The sequence below is a fragment of the Mus caroli genome, unplaced genomic scaffold (assembly GCF_978045245.1).
Source record: "Mus caroli unplaced genomic scaffold, Mus_caroli_1 scaffold_14, whole genome shotgun sequence".
Classification (NCBI taxonomy): domain Eukaryota; kingdom Metazoa; phylum Chordata; class Mammalia; order Rodentia; family Muridae; genus Mus; species Mus caroli.
In genome coordinates this window covers 86112158-86136324 of record NW_028227269.1, presented here as the reverse complement: position 1 = coordinate 86136324, position 24167 = coordinate 86112158, and the positions used below count along the sequence as shown (strand labels likewise).

The 24167-nt window shown below is 42.1% G+C and overlaps 2 protein-coding genes and 1 pseudogene across 2 annotated transcripts in view; 1 reads left to right on the top strand and 2 right to left on the bottom strand.

Annotated features, from left to right (window-relative positions):
* Positions 1-24167, bottom strand: part of LOC110306562 (RNA exonuclease 1 homolog) — a 44561-nt gene that overhangs the window by 5306 nt on the left and 15088 nt on the right.
* Positions 20354-21287, top strand: LOC110311109 (TIM double twin CX3C motif protein pseudogene; annotated as a pseudogene).
* On the bottom strand, positions 23556-23990 carry LOC147001282 (eukaryotic translation initiation factor 1A-like). The gene has a single exon (XM_085830568.1). The coding sequence runs from the start codon at positions 23988-23990 to the stop codon at positions 23556-23558; it is 435 nt and encodes a 144-aa protein (XP_085686694.1).

The window sequence follows — 24167 nt, the reverse complement described above, 5'->3', positions numbered from 1 at the left end:
CTGTTGTAGTTTCCCATTGACTTTAATCACAGGACATGGTAGTACAAAGAGACGCCCTAAGGGATCTCCTACACTCCAGACATAATCTTGCTTACCACCATTGTAAAGAGGTAATCCAATTTCCCCATGGTAATCTGGATCTATCACCCCTCCTAACACTGTTATTCCTTTTTTAGCCTGTTAGTTTAAGGGCATTAGAAGCCCAAAATGACCAGGGGGAAGTCTGAGCTTCCAGTTCAATGGAATGTTTGTTGTAGCTCCTGGTAGGAGCACTCCCCTCTCTGGAGCCAAAACTTCTAAGCCAGCAGAACCTAGAGTTATGGGGACAGGAAGCAAAAATTTTCCTAGAGGGTCACTAGGAGTGATAGTAAGTGGAACTATTCCCTTTTCCACCCCTTGATTCCTGGACCCATGAATCCTGGCTATGGGTGAAACTGTACCATATATCGAGCGCTGATTCAAAGCATATACTGCCTTCTGAAGAACTCTACCCCAGCCTTCCAAGCTGTTACCACCTAATTGGCGCTGTAACTGCGTCTTCAAAAGGCCATTCCATCTTTCTATCAGACCAGCTGCTTCAGGATGATGGGGATTGTGGTAAGACCAGTGAATTCCATGATCGTGGGCCCACTGTCGTACTTCTCTGGCTGTGAAATGAGTTCCTTGGTCAGAAGCAATACTGTGTGGAATACCATGATGATAGATAAGGCATTCTGTCAGCCCGTGAATGGTGGTTTTAGCATTGGCATTACATGCAGGAAAGGCAAAATCATAACCAGAATAAGTATCTACTCCAGTAAGAACAAAACGCTGTCCTTTCCATGAAGGAAGTGGTCCAATGTAGTCAACCTGCCACCAGGTTGCTGGCTGGTCACCTCGAGGAATGGTGCCATATCTGGGGCTCAGTGTTGGTTTCTGCTGTTGGCAGATCTGGCAATCAGCAGCAGCTGTAGCCAGGTCAGCCTTGGTGAGTGGAAGCCCATGTTGCTGAGCCCAAGCAAACCTCCATCTCGACCACCATGGCCACTTTGTTCATGTGTCCACTGAGCAATGACAGGGATGGCTGGGGAGAGAGGCTGACTGTCCACAGAACAGGTCATCTTATCCACTTGATTATTGAACTCCTCCTCAGCTGAAGTCACCTTTTGGTGAGCATTTACATGGGACACAAATATCTTCACATCCTTTGCCCATTTGGAGAGATCTATCCACATACTTCTTCCCCAGATGTCTTTCTCACCAATTTTCCAATTGTGATCTTTCCAAGTCCCTGACCATCCAGCCAATCCATTGGCTACAGCCCATGAGTCAGTGAATACTCGTACATCTGGCCATTTCTTCTTGCAAACAAACTGTAATACCATGTGTACTGCCCGAAGTTCTGCCCACTGAGAAGATTTCCCTTCACCTGTGTCTTTCAGGGTTGTCCCAGAAAGGGGTTGTAATGCTGCAGCTGTCCACTTCTGGGTGGTGCCTGCATAACATGCAGAGCCATCAGTAAACCAGGCCCTAGTCTTCTCCTCTTCAGTCAGTCGATCATAGGGAACACCCCATGAGGCTATAGGCGCATGCTTGGCAGCAGATGGCATTGTAACAGGAGTAGAAACCATAGGCATTTGAGCAACTTCTTCATGTAACTTGCTTGTGCCTTCAGGACCTGCTCTGGCCCAATCACGTATATACCACTTCCATTTGATAATTGCTGCTGTGCACGTCCCACTTTATGACTTGCAGGGTCTGATAGTACCCAGCTCATGATGGGTAATTCAGGTCGCATAGTAACTTGGTGTCCTATTGTCAAATGTTCAGTTTCCATTAAGGCCCAATAGCAGGCCAAGAGCTGTTTTTCAAAGGGAGAATAGTTGTCTGCAGATGATGGTAGAGCTTTGCTCCAAAATCCCAAAGGTCTTTTCTGTGATTCACCTACAGGGGCCTGCCAGAGGCTCCAAACAGCATCTCTATCAGCCACAGACACCTCAAGTACCATCGGGTCTGCTGGGTCATATGGTCCAAGTGGTAGAGCAGCCTGCACAGCAGCCTGGACCTCTTGAAGGGCCTTCTCCTGTTCCAGGCCCCACACAAAGCTAGCAGCTTTCTGAGTCACTTGGTAAATAGGCCTAAGTAACACACCCAAGTGAGGGATGTGTTGTCTCCAGAATCCAAATAGACCCACTAAATGTTGTGCTTCTTTCTTGGTTGTAGGAGGGGCCAGGTGCAATAACTTATCTTTCACCTTAGAAGGAATATCTCTGCATGCCCCACACCACTGGACTCCTAAGAATTTCACTGAGGTAGATGGTCCTTGAATTTTGGTTGGATTTATTTCCCATCCTCTGATATGCATATGTGTTACCAATGAGTTCAAAGTGGTTGCTACTTCCCGCTCACTTGGTCCAATCAGCATAATGTCATCAATATAGTGCACCAATGTGATATTTTGTGGAATATCCAAACGATCAAGATCCCTTCTAACTAAATTATGACACAGGGCAGGAGAGTTAATATATCCTTGAGGCAAAACTGTGAAGGTATACTGTTGGCCTTGCCAACTGAAAGCAAATTGCTTCTGGTGGTCCTTATGGACAGGTACTGAGAAGAAGGCATTCGCCAGATCAATAGCCGAATACCAGGTGCCAGGAGATGTGTTAATTTGCTCAAGTAACAAAACTACATCTGGTACAGCAGCTGCAATTGGAGTTACTACCTGATTTAGTTTTCAATAATCAACTGTCATTCTCCACGATCCATCTGTTTTCTGCACTGGTCAGATAGGAGAGTTAAATGGAGAAGTGGTGGGAACCATCACCCCTGCATCTTTCAAGTCCTTGATAGTGGCAGTAATTTCTGCAATGCCTCCAGGAATGTGATACTGTTTTTGATTCACTATTTTCTTTGGCAGAGGCAACTCTAAAGGCTTCCATTTGGCCTTTCCAACCATAATAGCCCTAACTCTACAGTTCAGGGAACCAATATGAGAATTCTGCCAATTTCTGAGTATATCTATCCCAATTATACAATCTGGAACTGGGGAAATCACCACAGGATGTGTCCGGGGACCTACTGGACCTACTGTAAGTCGGACATCAGTCAAAACTCCATTAATCACCTGCCCTCCATAAGCCCCTACTTTAACTGGAGGGCCACAATGTTTCTTGGGATCTCCTGGGATCAGTGTCAACTCAGAACCAGTATCCAGCAGACCCCAAAAAGTCTGATTATTTCCTTTTCCCCAGTGTACAGTTACCCTTGTAAAAGGCCGTAGGTCCCTCTGGGGAAGAACTGGAGAAAGGGTAACAGCAAAACCTTTGGGTGTCTTATCAGGATCCTTCCTCAGTGGAACCTGGCCACCCCTTCATTCAAGGGGTTCCGGATCTCCAAACTGGCTCAAGTCTGGAAATTGATTCACTGGCTGAGATTGCTGTTTACCATGAACTAATGTAGCCTTTCTTTCATTTGTTTGAGAATTTTTCTGCTTATACAGATCAAACAAATATGCAGTAGGCTTCCTATGTATTTCATTCCTGGAAACACCATGATTGATTAGCCAGTACCAAAGGTCCAAGCGAGTCATGCCATTATAAATTTCACCTCTCCTGTGCTGACCATTACTGGGTCTGTTATTATAAACATTCTTTTGCCTACACTGTCCATTATAATAACTAGGATCACCTTGTCTCTGGTGATTCAATGCTGCCACCTGGCCCTTGTTACCTCGGAATCCAACTAAACCCAGTGAATTTAATTCATCTAATTGAGCAGAAGCATCTCCAATGCTAAGATCTGGCACAAGGAAAAGGGAAAGAACAAAACCCTTCAAATGTGCTGGTGCCCCTCTCACCAATTTGCGTCTTATAGAGCTGGTGAAGGGCATATCTTCTGGACCTTCCCATTGTAGACAATTAGGATTTACACAATATATCCACTCTAGCATTGCAATTTCCCTGTCTTAAAATCCCTTCATCAACACTAAGCCACAGAATATCAGGCATCTCCAAGTCATTTCCAGTAGGCCATCTTTTGATAAACACCTCAGCCAACCATTCAAACAAACTTTTGACACCTTTTTTAACCATGCAAGCTTCCGTATTAAACCTAGAATCTCCACTCAGAGGGCCCATGTCAATAAACTCAGCATGCTCTAGTTTTATGTTCCTTCCACCCTTATCCCACACCCTTAAAATCCATTCCCATACATATTCACCAGGTTTCTGCTTGAATGAATTAGCAACTCATTAAGCTCCTTAGTAGTGTATCGAATTTCCTCATGGACTACACTTTCTACCTCCCCTCTAGGAGCCTGTTTTGCTTTGAGTCTTGTTACAGGTCTAGAAGAAACTATTGGTGGGCCTTGAGAAATATCAGTATTGAAAGTCATTGCTGGTTTATCAGACTCTGCAAAAATAATTTCCTCATGTGGGGAAGGCATTATTTCAAGGGGTGGGGCTGAGAGTACTACTTCCTCAGGTGGGGAAACGCTTGAGAATCTGAAGATTCAAAATCCTCAGCTTCAACATGGTCTTCCCACACATCCCAGTCCCATGTTATAGGATCCCATTCTTTGCCAATTAGTGCCCTTACTTTAACTGTCAACACACTCTGAGGCTGAGACTTAAATTTTCGCTGTAGTTCAGCCAACCTTACAATGAGGGTTTCAGTTTGATTTTCTGCAACTTGAGCTCTATTGCTGCAGGAGAGAAGATTCTCTTCAAAGACACACTTAGCAACTTTTAGATTGTTTACTTGTGTCTGGAGCCTTTCGATTTTATCACACAACTCCTTCCTTTCATTCATTATTTTTTCCCCAGATACTAAGAGCAGCCAGCCAGTAAAATCATTTTCTGATTTTTTCCCCATCTTGTAGAAAGCTTTGTGCACTGAATCACCTAATTCATTAAGAAAATCAAGGGCATTAGCTTCTTTAAGTTTGAAATATAATTTCAACCATGGGTCTTCAAAATTCTCTGAGCTCCCAGGAGGGAGAGAATCTGGAGAGGTTTCAGTAGTTGAAAGCCCTGGTGGATCAACAAGCCAATTCCAGTATTTTAAAAGATTCATCCTTGTACTTCTGTTACTCTAGAACCACTCCTGGTACCAACTTCTTTATTAGTCAGGGTTCTCTAGAGTCACAGAACTTATGGATAGTCTCTATATAGTAAAAGAATTTATTGATGACTTACAGTCGGCAGCCCAATTCCCAACAATGGTTCAGTCGCAGCTGTGAATGGAAGTCCAAGGATCTAGCAGTTACTCAGTCTCACACGGCAAGCAGGCAAAGGAGCAAGAGCTAGACTCCCTTCTTCCAATGTCCTTATATTGTCTCCAGCAGAAGGTGTAGCCCAGATTAAACATGTGTTCCTTAAACTCAGAGATTTAATCTTCCAGAATCCATAGCCACTATGGCTCAAGATCTCAATACCAAGATCCAGATAAGGATCTCCAAGCCTCCAGATAAAGGTCACTGGTGAGCCTTCCAATTCTGGATTGTAGTTCATCCCAAATATAGTCAAGTTGACAACCAGGAATAGCCACTACAGGGGGCAAATGAGGAGGAGGGTCGAAATTGAAGGGCTCCATGGCAATGTAGGCACCGGGTCCTGGACCATAGCAGTCAAGTTCATAATTGAAAGCCTCTTCATCAAGTTCTGGGGGTCATTTGACAATTCTTTATATAAAATCGGATAAAATCTCTTGGGTTTTGTTGAGGGCTGAAGAGCACTCTTTTCTCCTGAGGCAGACCTAGCCTGGGGAGCGAGGGGAGTAGGGAGGGAATCTTTAGGAATAGGGTCGTCAATTAATGACAAGGCCGAAATGCTGGAGGCATCTGGAGTTTTCTAAAAAATCTTCAGTAAGGGCTAAGAGGCAGGCGCCTTCTCCACCCTCTTGTGCCTGTTTAAAGAGATCTCTGACAATTCCCCAATAGCTAAAAAAAGGACTCAGGGACATCTTCTCCTTGTTTTATTAAACTATTGATTTCTTTGCCTACTTTATTCCAGGTTAAAGGGTGTATTTCAGGACTACTCAGTATCAGCCACGGATATTTTTCGTCCACAAAACAATAAAAAATTATTAAATCCTTTTTCTTAACTCTTATCCCTCTCTCCTAAAGAGACCCCTTCATCTCTTGAATAAAAACTGTCTCTTTGGACAGAACATTCCCCATGGTAAATGGGACAACAACTGAATGCCCAGGCTTACCTCTCAACGTCCATGACACTTGTTTGAAGTGGCGTGGAACTGTCTCACTGAGCGGTACCTCTTGAATCCGTTGTCCAGAGGGTGGTCGTACCTCGTGCCCCACGTCTGGCGCCACTTGACCCGTCCAGCAGGTCCAGTTATTCGAGGGTCTCCAGGGGACCTTCTCCTAAGAACCAAATGGGGGAAGAGAAAGACAGACACCAAGTGCAGGAACAACATGTATGGAAGCAGTCTGAGTAGCATCAAGGTGTCACAGTATTCAGCAAGGTTCAAGGCTTAAATGCACAAGCAAAAGGGGAAGTATAAGTACTTCTCAGCAGGAGGGGTGGGGCAGTGGAAATTTTTCTTTTGGCAACTACCACCTCAATCATTGTGGTTGGAGCTCCAATGTCCTCGAACTTATGGATGGAACAACTTGCAGCTCCAATGCCAAACCCCAATTGAACTTTTAATATGTAAAGACTGTGGGACTTTTAAACCCTCTTATACTACAGCCACTGGGAAGAATCACCGTCCTCCTCTTTAGGGTAGATTCATTTGCTAGGGCAGTTCAAGAACCAAAAGGCAAAGCAAAATGAGGCAAAACCAAACAAATAAACATCAAACTAATACTTTCATTGTTTGTTTACAGTTTTAAATAAAAGAAGGCTCATTTCATCTTTATGTGTATGAGTGCTTTGTCTGGATGTTATGTCTGTGTACCACATGCATGCCTGGTGCCTTCAGAGACTGGAAGAGGGTGTCAGATTCCTAAATTGTAGTCACCAATGGTTGGGAGCTGCCATGCAGGTGCTGGGAAACAAACAAGTTTCTCTGCAAGAACAGCCAATGCTATGAACCACTGAGCTATTTCTCCAGGCCATAATTGCTAGTTTTATAAAGGACATTTAAAAACATAAATGAAAGCTAACTAAATGCATTGTAGACAACAAGCCTGGCCATTTTGAGTCCACACTTTTCCCAATTGCTACAATAAGCACACAATACACATAACACCCTGGTGTTTTTCTTGTGTGCATCCATTTCAAGTTCAACCTTTCCCTGTATAGTCCTACTAATCTATATCATAGTGCCTGAAGAAGACTCGAATATTTGCTACCTCTAACACATAGTCAGGTTACAACCTACCAAGAGTAATGTGATGGCAGTTAGTGAAATCCCACATACAATCAAAAGCAAGAGGGACTTGCTTTCTTGCAGAGAAGGAAGGAGGCAGGTAAGCAGGCAGGGAAGGCACCTAATGAAAACCCCCAGCTTCTGAGCTGCCAAGTCACCAAAGAAGCCCAGAAGAGGTTCTAGCCATGGTAGTGGCCAGGTTACCTCTGATCCCGAGCTTAAACTATCCCAGTAGAAAAATGGAAACTATTTGTACTTCCAGACCATTCCATGACCAGGACCCTAATCAACAACCTACCTAGTTAGTACCATCTTCTTTGAAGGATGACTAACAAACATAAGAAAGCTGATTATTTCTTTTTGAGATAGGACTTCTGTACTCAAGGCTGCCCTGGAACTTTCTACAGACTAGGATTTCCTAGATCAGATATCTGCTTTCCTCTCCCTCCCAAGTTGAAGGCAGCAAGATGAGATTACTGTGTCTTACCCTGGGCAGAGCTTGAGTATATATACATTTCCCCAAAGCCCCGCCTCCACAGTGATGCATCTGTAACTCAATAAGACCACACCTTTGGATAGTACCACACACTGCTCCAAGAATAATTCGTTCACCACACCAAACAAACAAAAGGACACTTTTTACTGCTTTCTGGTTTTCTACGTTAATGAGAGACAAAAGAATCTACTAAGGACAAAGTTGAAATAATGAATGTGGGAAATCAAATAGGTATAGACCAAAACTTGGGATGTAGGATTGAAAGAAAGGAATGGGGCTGTTTAGAAGAGCACTGACTGCTTTCCCAAATGTCCTGCAGGGCAGAGCCAGAGCAATTGGAGGTCCTGATTTCATATTCCCAGCAACCACATGATGGTTCACAACCATCAGTACAACTACAGTGTACTCATATACATAAAATAAATAAATTGATCTTTTAAAAAAGGGATGGATATGTGTTCTTCAGTCAAGTCTCATTTTCCATACATGCATATCATATGGGATGCTTGTACCATGATGATCCCTCACTGTCCTATGGTTATATAGAGAACAGCAATTTTACTACAACACAATTAAGAGATTGGGTGTCACAGTGAGTAAAGGCTCTTGCTGCCATGCTTGACTGCCTGAGTACAGTCTCAGATAGATGGAAAAATCAGAATCTCTCATGTTGTTCTCTGACCTTCACACAGGTGTTGTGGTTGTTTTACACACACACAAATATTACCCACACACATATACTATATGTAACAAAACTTAGTTTACAATTTCATTATATATATAAAGGTGTTTTGTCTGCAAGCATATCTGTAACAACATGCATTCCTGGTGCACAAGGAGGTGAGAAGAGGGCATTGGACCTACTGGGTACTAGAGTAGCAGATATTTCTGAGACACCATGTGAGTGCCATAGCCTAAGCCTTGGAAGTGTGGCCTGAACTCTAGAGCCAGCACATCTTTTGAAGTCTGGTAGATGAGATCAGTAGTAGTAATAATACTGTAATACACCAAAGGGGCAAGTTCCAGCTCCAGCAAACAGCAGAACGTTGGCACCTTCGGACACGTGTCTCTGGCTTTATTGTCAAGAGTAGATGGAGACTACAGGGACAATTGATGGTTAACTGGAGCTTAGAAATTAGCAGTCTTTAAGAAAAGACCAACATTACTGCAGTAAAATTGTAGTGCCAGGGATATGTTAGTTGTCCCCTAAACACAGATGTGATCTAACTCACAGCAGGGTCATAGCTCTACTAGAGCTAGCTTCCCCAGCTCCAAAATGCACCACTGTCACAGTGGAAGGTTTTTGTGGGGGAATTCCAGTCGAGCTGAGGTCTGAACCCCGATGGTCATAATTCACCTACATGACACAGTAGGCATTCCCTCATGCTCCTGGAACTCCGGCCCCTGCCTAAGGTACCACCTCCCACAGCCCCCACAAGAGAAGCATGGTCAGTAGTCACATAAGCAATGGCCCAAGCTTCTGACCTTCAGGCTAAACTCCTCCCCAGTTACCTAGCAACAGTGAAGACCATAAAAAGGGGTGCTCAGCCCGCAACTCTCTCTCTTATTCCTTTGTCCTCTCACCTCTCTCTTCTCTCACTTCTCTCTCCTCTTCCCCTTCTCTTTGTCTTCTTCTTTCCTCTCTTCTCTCCTTCTCCTCTCTCTCTCTCCCCTCCTTTCTACCTTCTCTCTTTCCCCTGCATTTCTATAATAAAGCTCTAAAACCATAGAGTCTCTGTTCTGCTCCTTCAAGTTCCGCTGCGCACTCTGCTCAGTGTTGGGAACTTCTTCCCTCTTCCCTCTCTCCTATAACCCTGATGGCTTTAGCAAAGTAGCTTGGGGAGGGGGTGTCCCCAGGCAGGGCTGACCCTTGACCACCCCTGAAGAGTGGGATAGAGGAATGCCAACCCAGGGATGAGTGGATAGGGTAGATAGCAGCCCTCCCATGCCTGACTGACCAGAGAACAGAGAAACTCTGGCAGGGCGTGGGCATCTTTTTCCTTCAGTTCTTCCCCAGCGCCCCCGGGTCCCCCTTCCCCATTTTTAAAATTTTGTTCCCAACAGGTTTTTATGGTGGTAGAGACCTGAATGTCTAACAGGGCCAGACTTTATAGAAAGCAGAAGGCAGAGACTACAAATGCAAACATTTAATTGGAAAGCCAGGGTGGTCTTTAAAATAATTGGCTGGTGCTGCCAGAAATATCATAAACTTCATTTCTGCTCCCCTCTGCTTAGATGATTTTTAGGCAGGGGGTGGGTTTGAAATCTGGGGGAGCAGGTTTGTTGGGGGATTAACCTGGAGATGGAGGTCTTGTTGGGGGTGTAACCTGGAGATGCTGGTCTTGTTGAGGGTGTAACCTAGATACACTGTTCTTGTGGGGGATTTGCCTAGAAACTGGAGCTAGGTGTCAGGAGTACTGGACTGTGACCTGGCACCACTGAGAGTTGGCAGATTCATTTTTTAATATTTCCCACAACAGTACTCCATTATCTTCTATGGCACTGTTATGGGCAGGTTATTGACCCAGATCACATTTTCTCTCTGGTCTGAGAGTGTGGGATCTCCTGACTCTAGCGCAATCAAGGACTTGAGAGGCCCAATTTCTAGGGTCACCCATTGGGCTGTCTTGTTTCCCTCTGAGTTGGAGTTTATACTTTCCTTCTCTATAAATAGCCCCACAGATAGAGCAGTAGCAAAGGCACATCAGTAAGCACTTTTTGACATCAGCAATATTGTCTGGGTTTGGCGACTGCATGTGGGATGGATCCCTAAGTGGAACAGTCTCTGGATGGCCTTTCCTTCAGTCTCTTTATCCCTGTACTTATTTTAGACCAGAGCAATCCTGGGTTAAAATTTTAGAGATAGGTGGTGGTTCCCCCATCTCTCAATGGGAGGGAGCCTGCCTATCCTCTGGATATAAGTTCTCTTCCCTTTGTTGGGCATTTCAGCTAATGTCATCCCTGAGAGGTTCTGGAAGGTTCTTACTTTCCTGGAATATGGGACTTTCTGTTGGCTACTCCCAGTTCCCCATCCCTCATTGCTACAGACCTCTGTTCAATTTCCTGAACCACTATACATCTCATTCATCTCAGCCTAAATCTGATCCTGTCCCCTCCTGTTCTCCCTTTTCTCTTCCTCCTGAGGCCCTCCAATCCTCTACCTCCTGTGATTATTTGGTTTCTCCTTCTAAATAGGATTGAATCATCCACAATCGTCCACTCTTTAGTCTTCCTTCTTCTTTCAATTCATCTGATTTTTTAGGGACTCAAAGAGGCCTTATGTTTTCATTTTGATTCTGTTGCCACTGGGACATCACTTATAAACTGATGAAAAGACATTATCTTCAGGTTTTAGCAATATAGAATGTTGAACCTTTTTAATTACCAACAAAAAAAAAAAAACCTAGTCTCTTTCTCTTTTACATTTAGGGTTACAGTGGCCATGGAAGGGGGCTCTTTTGATATTTAGGGCCCCCTTATCTGTTTCTTCTGAAGCTGTTTTAGCCTTCTCTTACAGTCTTTTGGTTCGGCCAGGGCTGACAACAGGATCTTTGCCAGGTCTTGAGTCTGTTGCTTTTGTCCTGTCATCTGCTTTTCTTCTGTAATCTCTCTTCTATTAAATACTATATTTACCACTTTCACTAAATCTCTCAGACTCTTTTTTTTAACCTCTCAACTGTCTGGAGCTTTTTCTTAATATCTAGTGCTGTCTAATTAATAAAAGCTAGAGTGACTGCTGTCTTTGTTTTTGGTGATTCAGTGTCCATGAGCATGTATTGATGAAATGTTTTTTAAAAAAAGTTGTAGGGCTTTCATTTTCTCCCTGCATAATGTCATATACTCTGTCTAAATTTGTGGGCTGTCTTGAAGCTGACTTGAGAGCTTCCAGCAGAGTCTGTAGACCAAGAGCCTCCCTCCTCTTACCTTCAATAGTGTTAAAATGCCAGTCTGGGCATTAGGAGAAAGCAAGCATATGGGGGAGAGGAGTTTCCCTGTGGTGCCAGAAATAAGCTTCTCGGTCTCTTCTGTGGTTAAGAGAACCTGTAGAATGTGGTAGATACAGCTTGTCTCATGTTAATAAGTCTGTTAATGTCATAGTCACTTAGTCAATGTCATCTCATCAAATTCACCTCATCAAGGTTACCTCATTAAAGTCATCTGTCAAAGGCATCTCATAATAAGGAACACAAGTACACATATAAAACCTTTGCTGTCTATGAAGCAGAAACAAGAAACAACCAGAAAGTGGTATTCATGAAAAGAAACTCTCTATGACACCCAAAACACAATTCCAGTCATTCCTCCCTATCAGGTAGAAATGAAAAACAACCAAAAGAGTGCACACAAACAAGAAAATAACCAGATTGGAGGCCATCTCTCAGCTCCCCTGAGACCACACCCACCTATGGAAAAATAATATTGTTTTTTTTTATTGCAGGTAGACATTGAGCACACCTAAACACACACACACACACACACACACAAACACACACACACACACACACACACACACACACACATTTTAGAAATACTTAAGGAAATAGCAGGCTTAGACCCAATTGGTAGGAAGGTGAATGAAAATGAAAGTCATGAGCCTGACTTTTTCCACACCTGGACAGCAGGTCATTTCTGCTAAGGGCAAAGAGAAATTACAGAGGCCAGATAATGGTTAAAGAAAGGATTTTCTTTTTAAAGTTCAAGATTAAATCCACTTTACAGTCAGGAACTCTGCTGGGATGTCCAGCACCACTCACTAGATTGGCTAGAATTAAACAGACAATCACAGACATAGGGAGAATGAGTGCAAAGCTCTGTGACAAACCAGTACCTGGGGTGAGCTAACATTTGTCTTCTCACCCCAGAGAATGAAACCATGGCAGACCAAAGTATGGATACTCCCAAAGACCAGCTTGGTGAACCAATGATATTTGTTGTGGTTAATTAAAGGAATATGGGTGAGTGGTTGCTTATTAAGTTTTGTTAGCACACAGCAATGATGTCATTATGGCATTTTCATACATTCACTGTACTTTGCTCTCAGTCATCCCCATTACCTCCTTCATCTCTACTCCACCTCCTCTCACTAACTTCCCCTTAATAATCCTCTTTCTGCTCTCATGTCTCTCTACGTACACACCAGGTGTATTTTAAACTAGATTTCACATATGCAAGAAAACCTGAGATGTTGTTCCTACGTTAGTAAAGAAGAGATAAAATTATCATTACATGAAGACCACATACTTTTGTTGTTGTTGCTGTTGTTTTATTCTTGTTCTTAGTTTTATTTTCATTATTGGGTTCTTAAGGTTTTGTTCAATTGTTTCCAGATTTCTTTATATAAATATTTATGGAGGGATATACTTTAATAATACTTTCCCTCTCTCGGTCCCTTCAGATCCTCTCCATCACTCTAACAACCCAATATCTATCTATCTATATTTATCTTTTATCTCTAAAAAACAAAAACCTGAAAATTAAAAGAATTAGATAATCAAAAACTCAGTAAGACAAAAAACACCAAGACCAAAACAAAACAGACAACAGAGAAAGAGAGAAAGAGCAAGAGAGAGAGAGAAAGAGAGAGAGAGAGAGAGAGAGGGGAGTCTGTTTTGTGTTGGCCAGCTATTCCTGGGCATGGGGGCTGCCCTGCAGTGTGGTTGATCTATGCAAGGACAACGCATTGGGGGAAAACGATATTTTTCATCTCCCAGCAGGTTTTAGTCATAAATAGGTTCTTGTTTGGGGTATGACTTTGTGTGACTCCCCCATATCAGTGCTAAGATTTTGTCTGGTTTGAACTTGTGCAAGTCTTGTGCATGTTTTCATACTCTTTAAGTATCACACATGTCCTGCTGTGTATGGAAGACATTGTCTTCTTGGAGTCATCAGCCACTTCTGACTTAAAATGTTTCAGCCTGCTCTTCCACATAAATCCCTGAGCATTGAGAGCAGGAGTTTGATAAAGATATCGATTTAGGCCTGAGTGCTCCAAAGTCTTTCATTCTTTGCACACTGTCCAGTTATGAGTCTGTGTTAATTTCTGTCTTCTGTATGAAGAAGACTCTCTAATAAAGGCTAAATAATGCATTGATCTGTATGTATTAACAGTATGTCATTAGGAGTCATTCAATTGCTATGTTCCCTTACCAGAATTCTAGTAGAGTATCCTCTAGAGTCCATGACCTATCTAGTCTCAGGTTCTTCTCCACTCAGACAATGGTGAGTTTAACCTCATGTGCTGCAGTCTAACCTCTACTGGGTCTCCTATCTGTGGGGAGCGAGCTTCTGGTTGCAAGTGGGCAAGGAGTCGGCAAGAAGGAGGGTGACAAACAGACTCAACACAAGGGAGTGTGGATCTGAATGTAATTTGTCAAATCGAGCATCAAACATTTTTATACAGAAGATAATAGGGAAGTTAGGTGACCAAGGTACATTGAGGTTACCGGAGGCTTAATGACTCCTACACAAAACAGAGGAATGCAAACACAAAGGACCGGCAGGAACCAATTGGGATAAAATTCAATGTTAACAACTGGGATCAAAAGCAGCCCGACCCAAGGTTCGCTTAATCTTAGAAGTCGGGGCAAGGGCTTCGTACCCTGGCCATAGTATCTATTCTAGTCTATTGTATAGTCCACCTCCCCCATTGGCCATAATAAATTCCTGTGTATGGGTGTAACTCAGCTATCTCTAGTTCTAAGTATCTACTCTGGTTCCTCCTTAGATCACAAACTTCCTTTTTCCTAGATAATGGTAAATTCCTGCATATGGGTGTAGCTTGCCCTGAGATTTCTAACTCTGTGTAGTAGATAGTAAAGCCTGATTTCTTTCACTATCTCTCTTACAATACTAGGGGCAAATCTGAATGTCACTGAATAGGAAGCATTCTTACTGAATTGAAAGCCCATGGTCGGCTCAAGGACTGCCTAGGACTGGTGAGGAATCTAACTTAGCTATATGTCAAATAGAGGTACTTATAATAAAGAAATATTAAGGGAAAGCACACAGATTTGTTTCCCAACTAAAGCAAGGGCATTGGAGCATTCCTTATACAGGATGGCATGGCTCTAGGTGACTAATTGTCTGTGAACTTTCTGCCTCTGGACCGTGTCCAGGCTTCTCAGCCTGTCACACGGGTCACTAGTGGAGTGGATGTAGCATTCATGTAGTAGGCCTTGAATCCAATTTAAAAAAAGTGGTTCTTTATTCCCATAAATATTGTGCCACTATTATACCAGTGTATCTTTTTTTAAAAGGAATTTGATTTATATGATCACACTGTAGCTGTCTTCAGACACACCAGAAGAGGACATTGGTTTCCATTACAGATGATTGTGAGCCACCATGTGGATGCTGGGAATTGAACTCATGGCCTCTGGAAGAGCAGTCAGTGCTCCTAACCACTGAGCCATTTCTCCAGCCTGCTAGTGTATCTTATAGGTAAATTCCCTGGTTTAGGTCACAGCATTTATAGCTGTGTGATAGTGATAAGTATTTCTCCTCAAGTAGTATGCAAAGTACATTTCCAGCACCATGAATGCTAGTCAAGGATGTGAAGATCCTACTTGGGCACAAGATTTTTGCTAACATAAGTAAGTAATGTCTTCTGCAATGGGGCTTTATTGGTTGTTACATAGAGTAACCAATAGCCTGTAATATTTTGTAGTGGGTGTTGCACCCACCTCGTCCGGCAAGGAAAACGCAACATGGTCAGATTCTTCTCAACAGCTTTATTGCAGGAATGCCTCGATGCTACAGGAATTCTGGGCACCCAGTGAAGACTCCTTATATACACCCCAGCACAGGGAAAAGCTGTGTGTCCTCCTGGGATTGGTCAGTCTGCCGGCAACTTAATTTGCATGAACCCACTTGGGAGGGATTGGCGCCAGATTGGGGCTAGCGCCTGTGCAGTGGTGTTGTTTACAGCCATGGTGTACCAGAAACCGGCGCCATCTTTTAGGCATCGGCTGCCTACATCTCCGCCATTTTTGTTTAATAATATGATGCTGGACTAGGTCTGGGAAAGTCTGTCCATCGGCTATGGCTCCTGTCTTAAGTCAATCCTTTCATGTCACAGCCTTACCCGTCATAGGGTTACCCTATCGCCTCCAGGCCCTGTGTCTTAGGTTGGTCTGTGCATAAGGAAAGTTGCCCATCACTGGATACCATGGATCTGTGTTAATACAACTGCCAGACGACCTAAGGTGAATTCTTAATTTTTTAAAGAGGCCAGCTAAACATTGGGAGATGCGTCATCTTTAATTGCCATCAATGCTTGGTACACCACTCCCTGAGCGTGCTCTTGTTTGAGTTGACACAATAGCCAGATACAAAAGACTCAACCCAGGAGGACCACTGCCCCCCAGGCCAACATTCCCGCCCATTCCTTAAAGAATGAGAAGGCATTGGTGATCCAGGAGGTGAAGTCCCCCAAGGTGACAGGGTCCAGTCGAGTGCTGCTGAGTTTGGCAATCTGGAGGATCAGCTTTCTGGACAGTTGCTCTGCTTTAGCCGACCAATTTCCTTTAAGGTACTCAGATAAGAGGTGACTCTGTTCAAGAGACTGAGAGAAATTAGCTTGTACAACTTTATACAATTCTTCAACCTGTTCTTGAACTAAGTCTATTAAATAAGAGAGAGTCCCATCTGCTTTAATATGACTGAGGAGGCATACATGACAAAATGTGGCCACAGCTTTTGCTACAAGTGTATTCATTAGAGTTTGTAGGACAATAATAGATGTTCCAAGTGTAATTATGTTGTGGACAATATTGACCATCTCTATCCTAATTTCTTGGTGAATGAACTCATTCTCAAACAGAAGCAAAGATTTGAGGAAAAGAGGTTCAAATTGGACCACTCAGTGAGTAGCACCAATGGGCATAGGTGGCAAACATTTCAAAATCTACTATAGGCACAAAAGTGGGAAGTATCACAACCACAGCAGTATACCCTGCCAACATTCTGCTAAAAACCATGTCCTTCCGGAACTATTACAATCTATATCTCTGTCAGGGGGAGCAATTTTCGCATCAGCCTCTCTGATACCCAAATTGGGTGTTCTTGACCCTGTGGAAAAACACAAACAGCTCCCCTGGATCTCGAAATAACGAAGTGGAGCCTGTGGTCTGGATCCGCACAGACTCAGTCAACGCCCAGATGCAACTTGATACCCAGGAGTTCTGACAAACCCAGTATAACAAGATTACAGGATCACAGGACCACAGACTCACAGGATGGACAGGTTCCAGTCAGAGAGTACAAGACCAGTTAACACCAGAGATAACTAGATGGTGAGAGGCAATCACAAGAATATAGGCAACAGAAACCAATCCTACTTGGCAATCCCCAAACCAAGTTCTCCAAACACAGCAGGCCCCAGATACTCTGACATACCTGAAAAGCAAGATTCACATCTAAAATTCCATCTTGTGAAGATGATAGAGGACTTTAAGGAGGACATGAATGACTTCCTTAAAGAAATACAGGAGAACAAATGTAAACAAATTGAAGCACTTAAAGAGGAAACACATAAATCTCTTAAAGAAATACAGGAAAACACAATGAAACAGGTGAAGGAATTGAACAAAGCTATCCAAAATCTCAAAATGGAAATAGAAACATTAAAGAAAACAAAAAGGGAGCCAACCCTGGAGATGGAAAACCTAGGAAAGAGAGCATGAGTCACAGATGCAAGCATCAGCAACAGAATACAAGAGATAGAAGAGAGAATCTCAGTCATTGAAGATACCATAGAAGACATTAACACAACAAAGAAAATACAAGAAGCAAAAAGGTCCTAACTCAAAACATTCAAGATATCCAGGACACAATGAAAAGGCCAAATCTAAGAATAGCATGTATAGAAGACAGTGAAGATTCTCAAATCAATGGGCCAGTAACATCTCCAACAAAATTATAGAAGAAAATTTCCATAGCCTAATGAAAGAGATGCTCATGAATAAACAAGAAGTCTACAGAACTCCAAATAAATGTGACCAGAAATTTCTCCTGTCAAATAATAATCAAACACCAAATTCACACTCAGAAGAAAGAATATTGAAATCAGTAAAGGGAAAATGTTAAGTAACATATAAAGGCAGACCTATCAGAATTACACAAGACTTCTCAACAGAGACTCTAAAAGTCAGAAGATCTTGGGCAGATATACAGACCCTAAGAGAACACAAATGCCTGCCCAGGCTACTATACGCAGCAAAACTCTCAATAACTATAGCTAGAAAACCAAGATATTCAAACAATATATTGAATTGGACAAAACAAAATTTAAACAATATCTTTCTATTAATCAAGTCCTACAGAGGATAATTTTAGGAATCTTCCAACACAAGGAGGGAAAGTATACACAAGAAAAAGGAAGAAATTAACCTGCTCACCACAAAGTAAAAAGAAGAGAACCATACAAACACAATTCCACCTCTAACAACAAAAATAACAGGAAACAACAATCATTGGTCCTTAATATCTCTCAATATCAATGAATTCAATTCCCCAATAAAAAGAAATAGGCTAGCAGACTGGATACCGAAATAGGCTAATAACCCTACATTATGTAAAAAAAAAAAAATTGTCACTGCTTCAATACAAGAAGTTATAACTTTGAATCTTCCAGTGTATATTATTATTTGGGTGTTTTATTAGCAGATTCCTCTGATGGAATTTTACTACAAGGCTTTGCTCTTACACAAGAAGCTTTAAAATTTTGTAGTAGTAGTTGTTACTACAGAAAAGATTCAAAGGCAAATTCTTTTGTCAATATTTGTAACATAAGTTATACTAAACAATTGCAGCACAGAAAATTCAAGTCAGAAAAGATAATTTACTTACTCTAAATAGGTTTCAAAGGTTGGTAGGAGATATTAATTGACTAAGACCACATCTTAAGCTTACTACAGGAGAACTTAAATCTCTGTTTGATACCCTCAAGGAGAATGCAAATCCTAATTCCCCTAGACAATGAACTGATGAGGGACGAGTAGCTTTGCAGAAAGTAGGGGAAGCTATCAGCCAACAACAGATACATTATATAGACTACGATCAATTGTTGACTGCTTGCATTATTGCTATAACTCATGAGCCTACAGCAGTCCTTTGGCAAAAGGGACCATTAATGTGGATTCATCTTTCTTCATCTCCAAAGAAAGTTTTAATGCTTTATTATGAAGCTGTTGCTGTCTTAATACAGAATTGTAGGATAGAATCACAGAAATATTTTGGGGAAGAAACTGGTGAAATATTAATTCCTTATTCCAAACAGCAATTAAATTGGTTACTGCAAAATACTGATATTTGGCCTTTTGAATGTGCAAATTCATTAGGCAAAATTGATAATCATTATCCAAAAAACAAGTTGTTAAATTTGCCTCTATGCATGCTTTTGTATTCCCTGTAAATTTACACATGCAGCCCATAGAGAATGCACTTACTGTATTCACAGATGCCTCATCTAATGGGAAGGCAGCATATGTGATTGGATCACATGTTCATTCTCTTGAGTTTCCCCTCACTTTAGCACAGAAAATTGAACTATGTGCTGTAGCTGCTGTTTTTGAAATGCTGAAAAATCAAGCTTTTAATTTGTATACCTATATATATATATATATATATATATATAGCCAATATATAGATCATAGTTTGCAATTGCTTGAAACTGTTCCTTTTCTAGATACTGCTAATTTTCAAATTTTGCAATTATTTATGCAAATACAACTCAATTTAAGAGAACATACAGTCTCCTGTGAGGCTATGCCAGTGCCTGGCAAATACGGAAGTGGATGCTCACAGTCATCTATTGGATGGAACACAGGGCCCCCAATGAAGGAGCTAGAGAAAGTACCCAAGGAGATAAAGGGGTCTGCAACCCTATAGGAGGAACAACAACATGAATTAACCAGTGGTCCCCTCTCCCCAGAGCTTGTGTCTCTATTGCATATGTAGCAGAGGATGGCTTAGTCGACAATCAATGGGATGAGAGGCCCTTGGTCTTGCAAAGATCATATGCCCCAGTACAAGGGGAATGCCAGGGCCAGGAAGCAAAGGTGGGTGGGTTGGGAGCAGGGCGGGGGGAGGGTATAGGGGACTTTCGGAATAACATTTGAAATGTAAATGAAGAAAATGTCTAATAAAACAAATTTTTGGTGTACAGAGATATAAATCCCACTTTTTAATTTTTGAAGATATCTCCACAATACCTGTTTAGTATTTACCTTATTAGTCCCCTATCTGATTTAGGATCAGTAAAGATCCTTTCCCAATCTGTTGGTGGCCTTTTTGTTTTATTGACAGTATCTTTTGCCTTACAGAAGCTTTGCAGTTTTATGAGGTCCCATTTGTCGATTCTCAATCTTACAACACAAGACATTGCTGTGTTTTGTTCAGGAATTTTTCCCCTGTGCCCATTTCTTCGAGGCTTTTCCCCACTTTCTGCTCTATAAGTTTCAGTGTCTCTAGTTTTATGTGGAGTTCCTTGATCCACTTAGACTTGAGCTTTGTACAAGGAGATAAGAATGGATCAGTTCGAGGGTCGCCATGGCGGAGGTGCAGCAACTCCGAGTGCAGGAGGCTGTGGACGCCATGGTGAAAAGTGTGGAGAGAGAGAACATCCAGAAGATGCAGGGCCTCATGTTCCGGTGCAGCGCCAACTGCTGTGAAGACACCCAAGCATCTATGCAGCAGGTGCACCAATGCATCGAGCGCTGCCATGCGCCTCTGGCTCAAGCCCAGGCTCTGGTCACCAGCGAGCTGGAAAGGTTCCAGGACCGCCTGGCCCGCTGCACCATGCATTGCAATGACAAAGCCAAAGACTCAATGGATGCAGGAACTAAGGAGCTTCAGGTGAAGCGACAGCTAGACAGCTGTGTGACCAAGTGTGTGGATGACCACATGCACCTCATCCCAACAATGACCAAGAAGATGAAGGAGTCTCTGTCATCCATCGGGAAATAAAATTGTTTGCCAGTGACCATTGGGACAGCGGGCAGGCTATTTAAAAGGAAGAATGGAAGTTTAATATGTTAAGCAACGTTTACGAATGAGGAAAACTTAGACACAGCAAGTTCCAGACAAATGCTGCTCACTGCTGGACACTAGTCCCTTTAAATCCGGATCTTAGAAGGTGAAGTAGGAAGAAGCTGGTGCTAAGATTTGGATCGCAGATAGCTCAGAGGAGAGGTCTAGATCCTAAATATTCATATGCAAGTATCTGTTCTGTAGTAGAGATCAACCTTGTACCAAGAGCTGAGCTTCTTACTACAAACATCCAGGCTGGCAGCTCTCTTCAACCTGCTGGTAAAATCTGAGGAGCGGTGCATCTCCTCAGAGAAGCTTGACAAATCCTGTTGACCAGAAGTATCACCACAGCACCTTGCATATGCTGGGAAACAAAACCCAGTAGGCTAGGAATTCAGAGGAAAGGATTTCCTTTTCAAGTCTATATTTTGCTGAGTTTTGTCTTATATGCAGGGCACACTGGATCTCCGCGCAGGAGGCGGAGTGGTTTGAGTCACTTCTAAAGGTTCCTGGTATTGTGTACCATCAAGATGGGAATGTCCATTTCTTCAAATTCTGTTACTCTAGAAGCCCCTGAAGAAGCCGGACAGTGTCACACAGTAAACATGGGAAACAGCCTTCTTCATTGACTTGTGCAGCAAAGTGACACATCCTTATGAAAAGCAAGGGGGTTGGCTGTCACATGCCAGTCACTGAGAATAAACAGTAACTAGGAATTGTTGAGAAGTGTGAACCCAGTATTAATCAGCTCTGAATCTACAGAGCCTTATATCAACAAGAAAGCCAGAAAATGAGCAACTTGGGCCACAGAGAGCGAGGACCACTGTAGAACAAGAGAGGCACACACTTTCTTGCCAAATGCCATTTTTGCCTGGGTGGTTTTTATTTTTATTTTCTTTGCAGTGCAGTGTTGCTGGCCCAACATAGCACCTTATCTTTTGGATAAGTACTATGTTGTATTTATACCAATTAATTACTTGAAACAGTGATACATCTGTCTTTTTGCTGTGTCAAGCCTGCAATATATTTTCCAAGTGGTTTGGTTTTTAAATAAAGTTTCGTTGTCTCCACCTTTTTCTTATGGGTAGTGATATATCAGTAAATGGGAAAAACCAAGAAGAATCTCAGTACTGTAAGACAGGCTGAGGATTACCCTCCTGCTTTGATTAACTTGAAATCTGTTAATGTTGAAAAGATAACTTAGGATTAAAGGTACATATGTGGGGGGGGCTGAAAAGATGGCTCAGCAGTTAAGAAAACTGACTGCTCTTCCAAAGGTCCTGAGTTCAGATCCCAGCAACCACATGGTGGCTCACAACCATCCTAATGAGATCTGGCGCCCTCTTCTGGAGTGTCTGAAGACAGCTACAGTGTACTTACATATTACATATTACTGCTCCCCTTCCTACCCACTCCCACTTCTTGGCCCTGGCATTCCCCTGTACTGGAGCATATAAAGTTTGCAATACCAAGCAGCCTCTCTTCCCAGTGATGGCTGACTAGGCCATCTTCTGTGTAGCTGTTCTTATATACACCAGAAGAGTGCTTCCAATCCCATTACAGATGGATGTGAAGCACCACGTTGTTACTGTAAATTGACTCAGGACCTCTGGAAGAACAGTGTTCTTAACTGCTGTGCCATCTCTCCAGCCCTTGCTCGCTCTCTCTCTCTCTCTCTCTCTCTCTCTCTCTTGCTGTTGTTGCTAAACAGTTTAATTTTTTTGACCTCCAGCTTTGTTTGTTTGTTTTTAAATAACGTAAAGGTCACACTTCTAAGTTGGTGTACTATGTACAGATCGTGCAGAATGAGTATGAAGAGAAATGGAAATGGAAATGAGGAAAATACCTAATTAAAAAAAATGTTTATATACCAACATGTTTTTAATGTGTCTCTGTTTCTAGACTCCTCCATTCAGAAAAGAGTAACATAATTTTCATTAAGCTGTGGCTCCTTTTCCATTAACCTAAGCTTAGTTTAAGGAAAACTTAGCTTGTACAATTATGTAACTAACTTTACTCAATACACAGTAATTCATTTTCCAAACCCTCAATACAGAAGCTAACTTCTTGAAAACGGCTTAACACAAACGACCTACTTTACAAAGTAAACACTACTTTATGTGCTATTAACAATCACCTGCTTTGAAAATTTCTCTATGCAAGAATCAGAAGAGATTTACTTATCTTTTTTATTTTCATTCTTCTCTCATTTATTTTTGAGTATGCCTTACAAGATTATATGTAAACATTGTCAACAATTATATTTTTAAACACAAGAAAATGATCATCTACTCTAAGCATTTAATTTCTGCAATGCCTAATTCTTAAAACTCAAAATTGCTACCCATATAACTTAAAAACTGCTCTGTAAGATGCAACAACTTATGGGTGGAAACAACTTAAAGGATCAAACGGGTGTATACAACAAGGTCCAGAAATGAAAGGTCACAAATGGAATGGCAGTCTCTTAACAGTGCACACTGCTGTGCCCTAAGTTAAATTATACCCATAAGCACAAAGTGTTAACTTGTCACTTACGATAGATTACGTCTTAGGTTTTCAAAGAAATATAATACTTCAAAACATAAAATACATCAATTTGCATTAACAACCCACACGCATGCCAAATGAAGTTTTACTTAACAGCTGAAGGTCAAGATGCCAACTGTGTTGAGCAATCTTGTGTTGAGAACTTAGAAGGTAGCATGCTTAGGTCAGGTTAGATGTCATCAATGTCTTCATCATCATCTCCAATATCATCAAACACGATTTCATCATCATCCCCAGGACCAAATGTGTCCGCTTCATTGATTTTGGCATGTTCTGGAAGTTCTCCATAGGCCTTCAGACTTCTTGCTTCATCTGGATTGTACTTTAAGATTACATCAGCTTTGTTATCTTGATAGTCTCGTAGACCAATCAATATAATGTCTGAGGTATTTATCCAAACCTTTTTTCTCAACTTTCCTCTTATGTGGCACAGCCTCCTTACACCATCAAAACACATTGCTTCCAACCGTCCACATCCCAGCATTTTGGTCACCTGAGCATACTCTTGCCCATGTTCTTTAAACACCAACTCTCTTTTCTCAGATTCATTTTCATTTTTTCCTCTGCGCCTGTTTTTGCCTCCTTTGCCTTTATTCTTTGGCATGATGGAAAAGGCAACCACAGCAGTCGGGTGAGGGAATCCTGGCAGACAGTGGCTGAAAGTGGCTGTGATTCACTTCCAAGAGCTACTACACTCTTAGGATGGGTGCCAGGAAGTATCTAACAGTGGTAGATCTGAAGGTAAGTCATATAAGTATAAAAGATCCACAAACCACAAAAT

Coding starts and splice junctions, on each gene's coding strand:
- LOC147001282 (XM_085830568.1), bottom strand. CDS start 23,990: ATGCCAAAGAATAAAGGCAAAGGAGGCAAAAACAGGCGCAGAGGAAAA.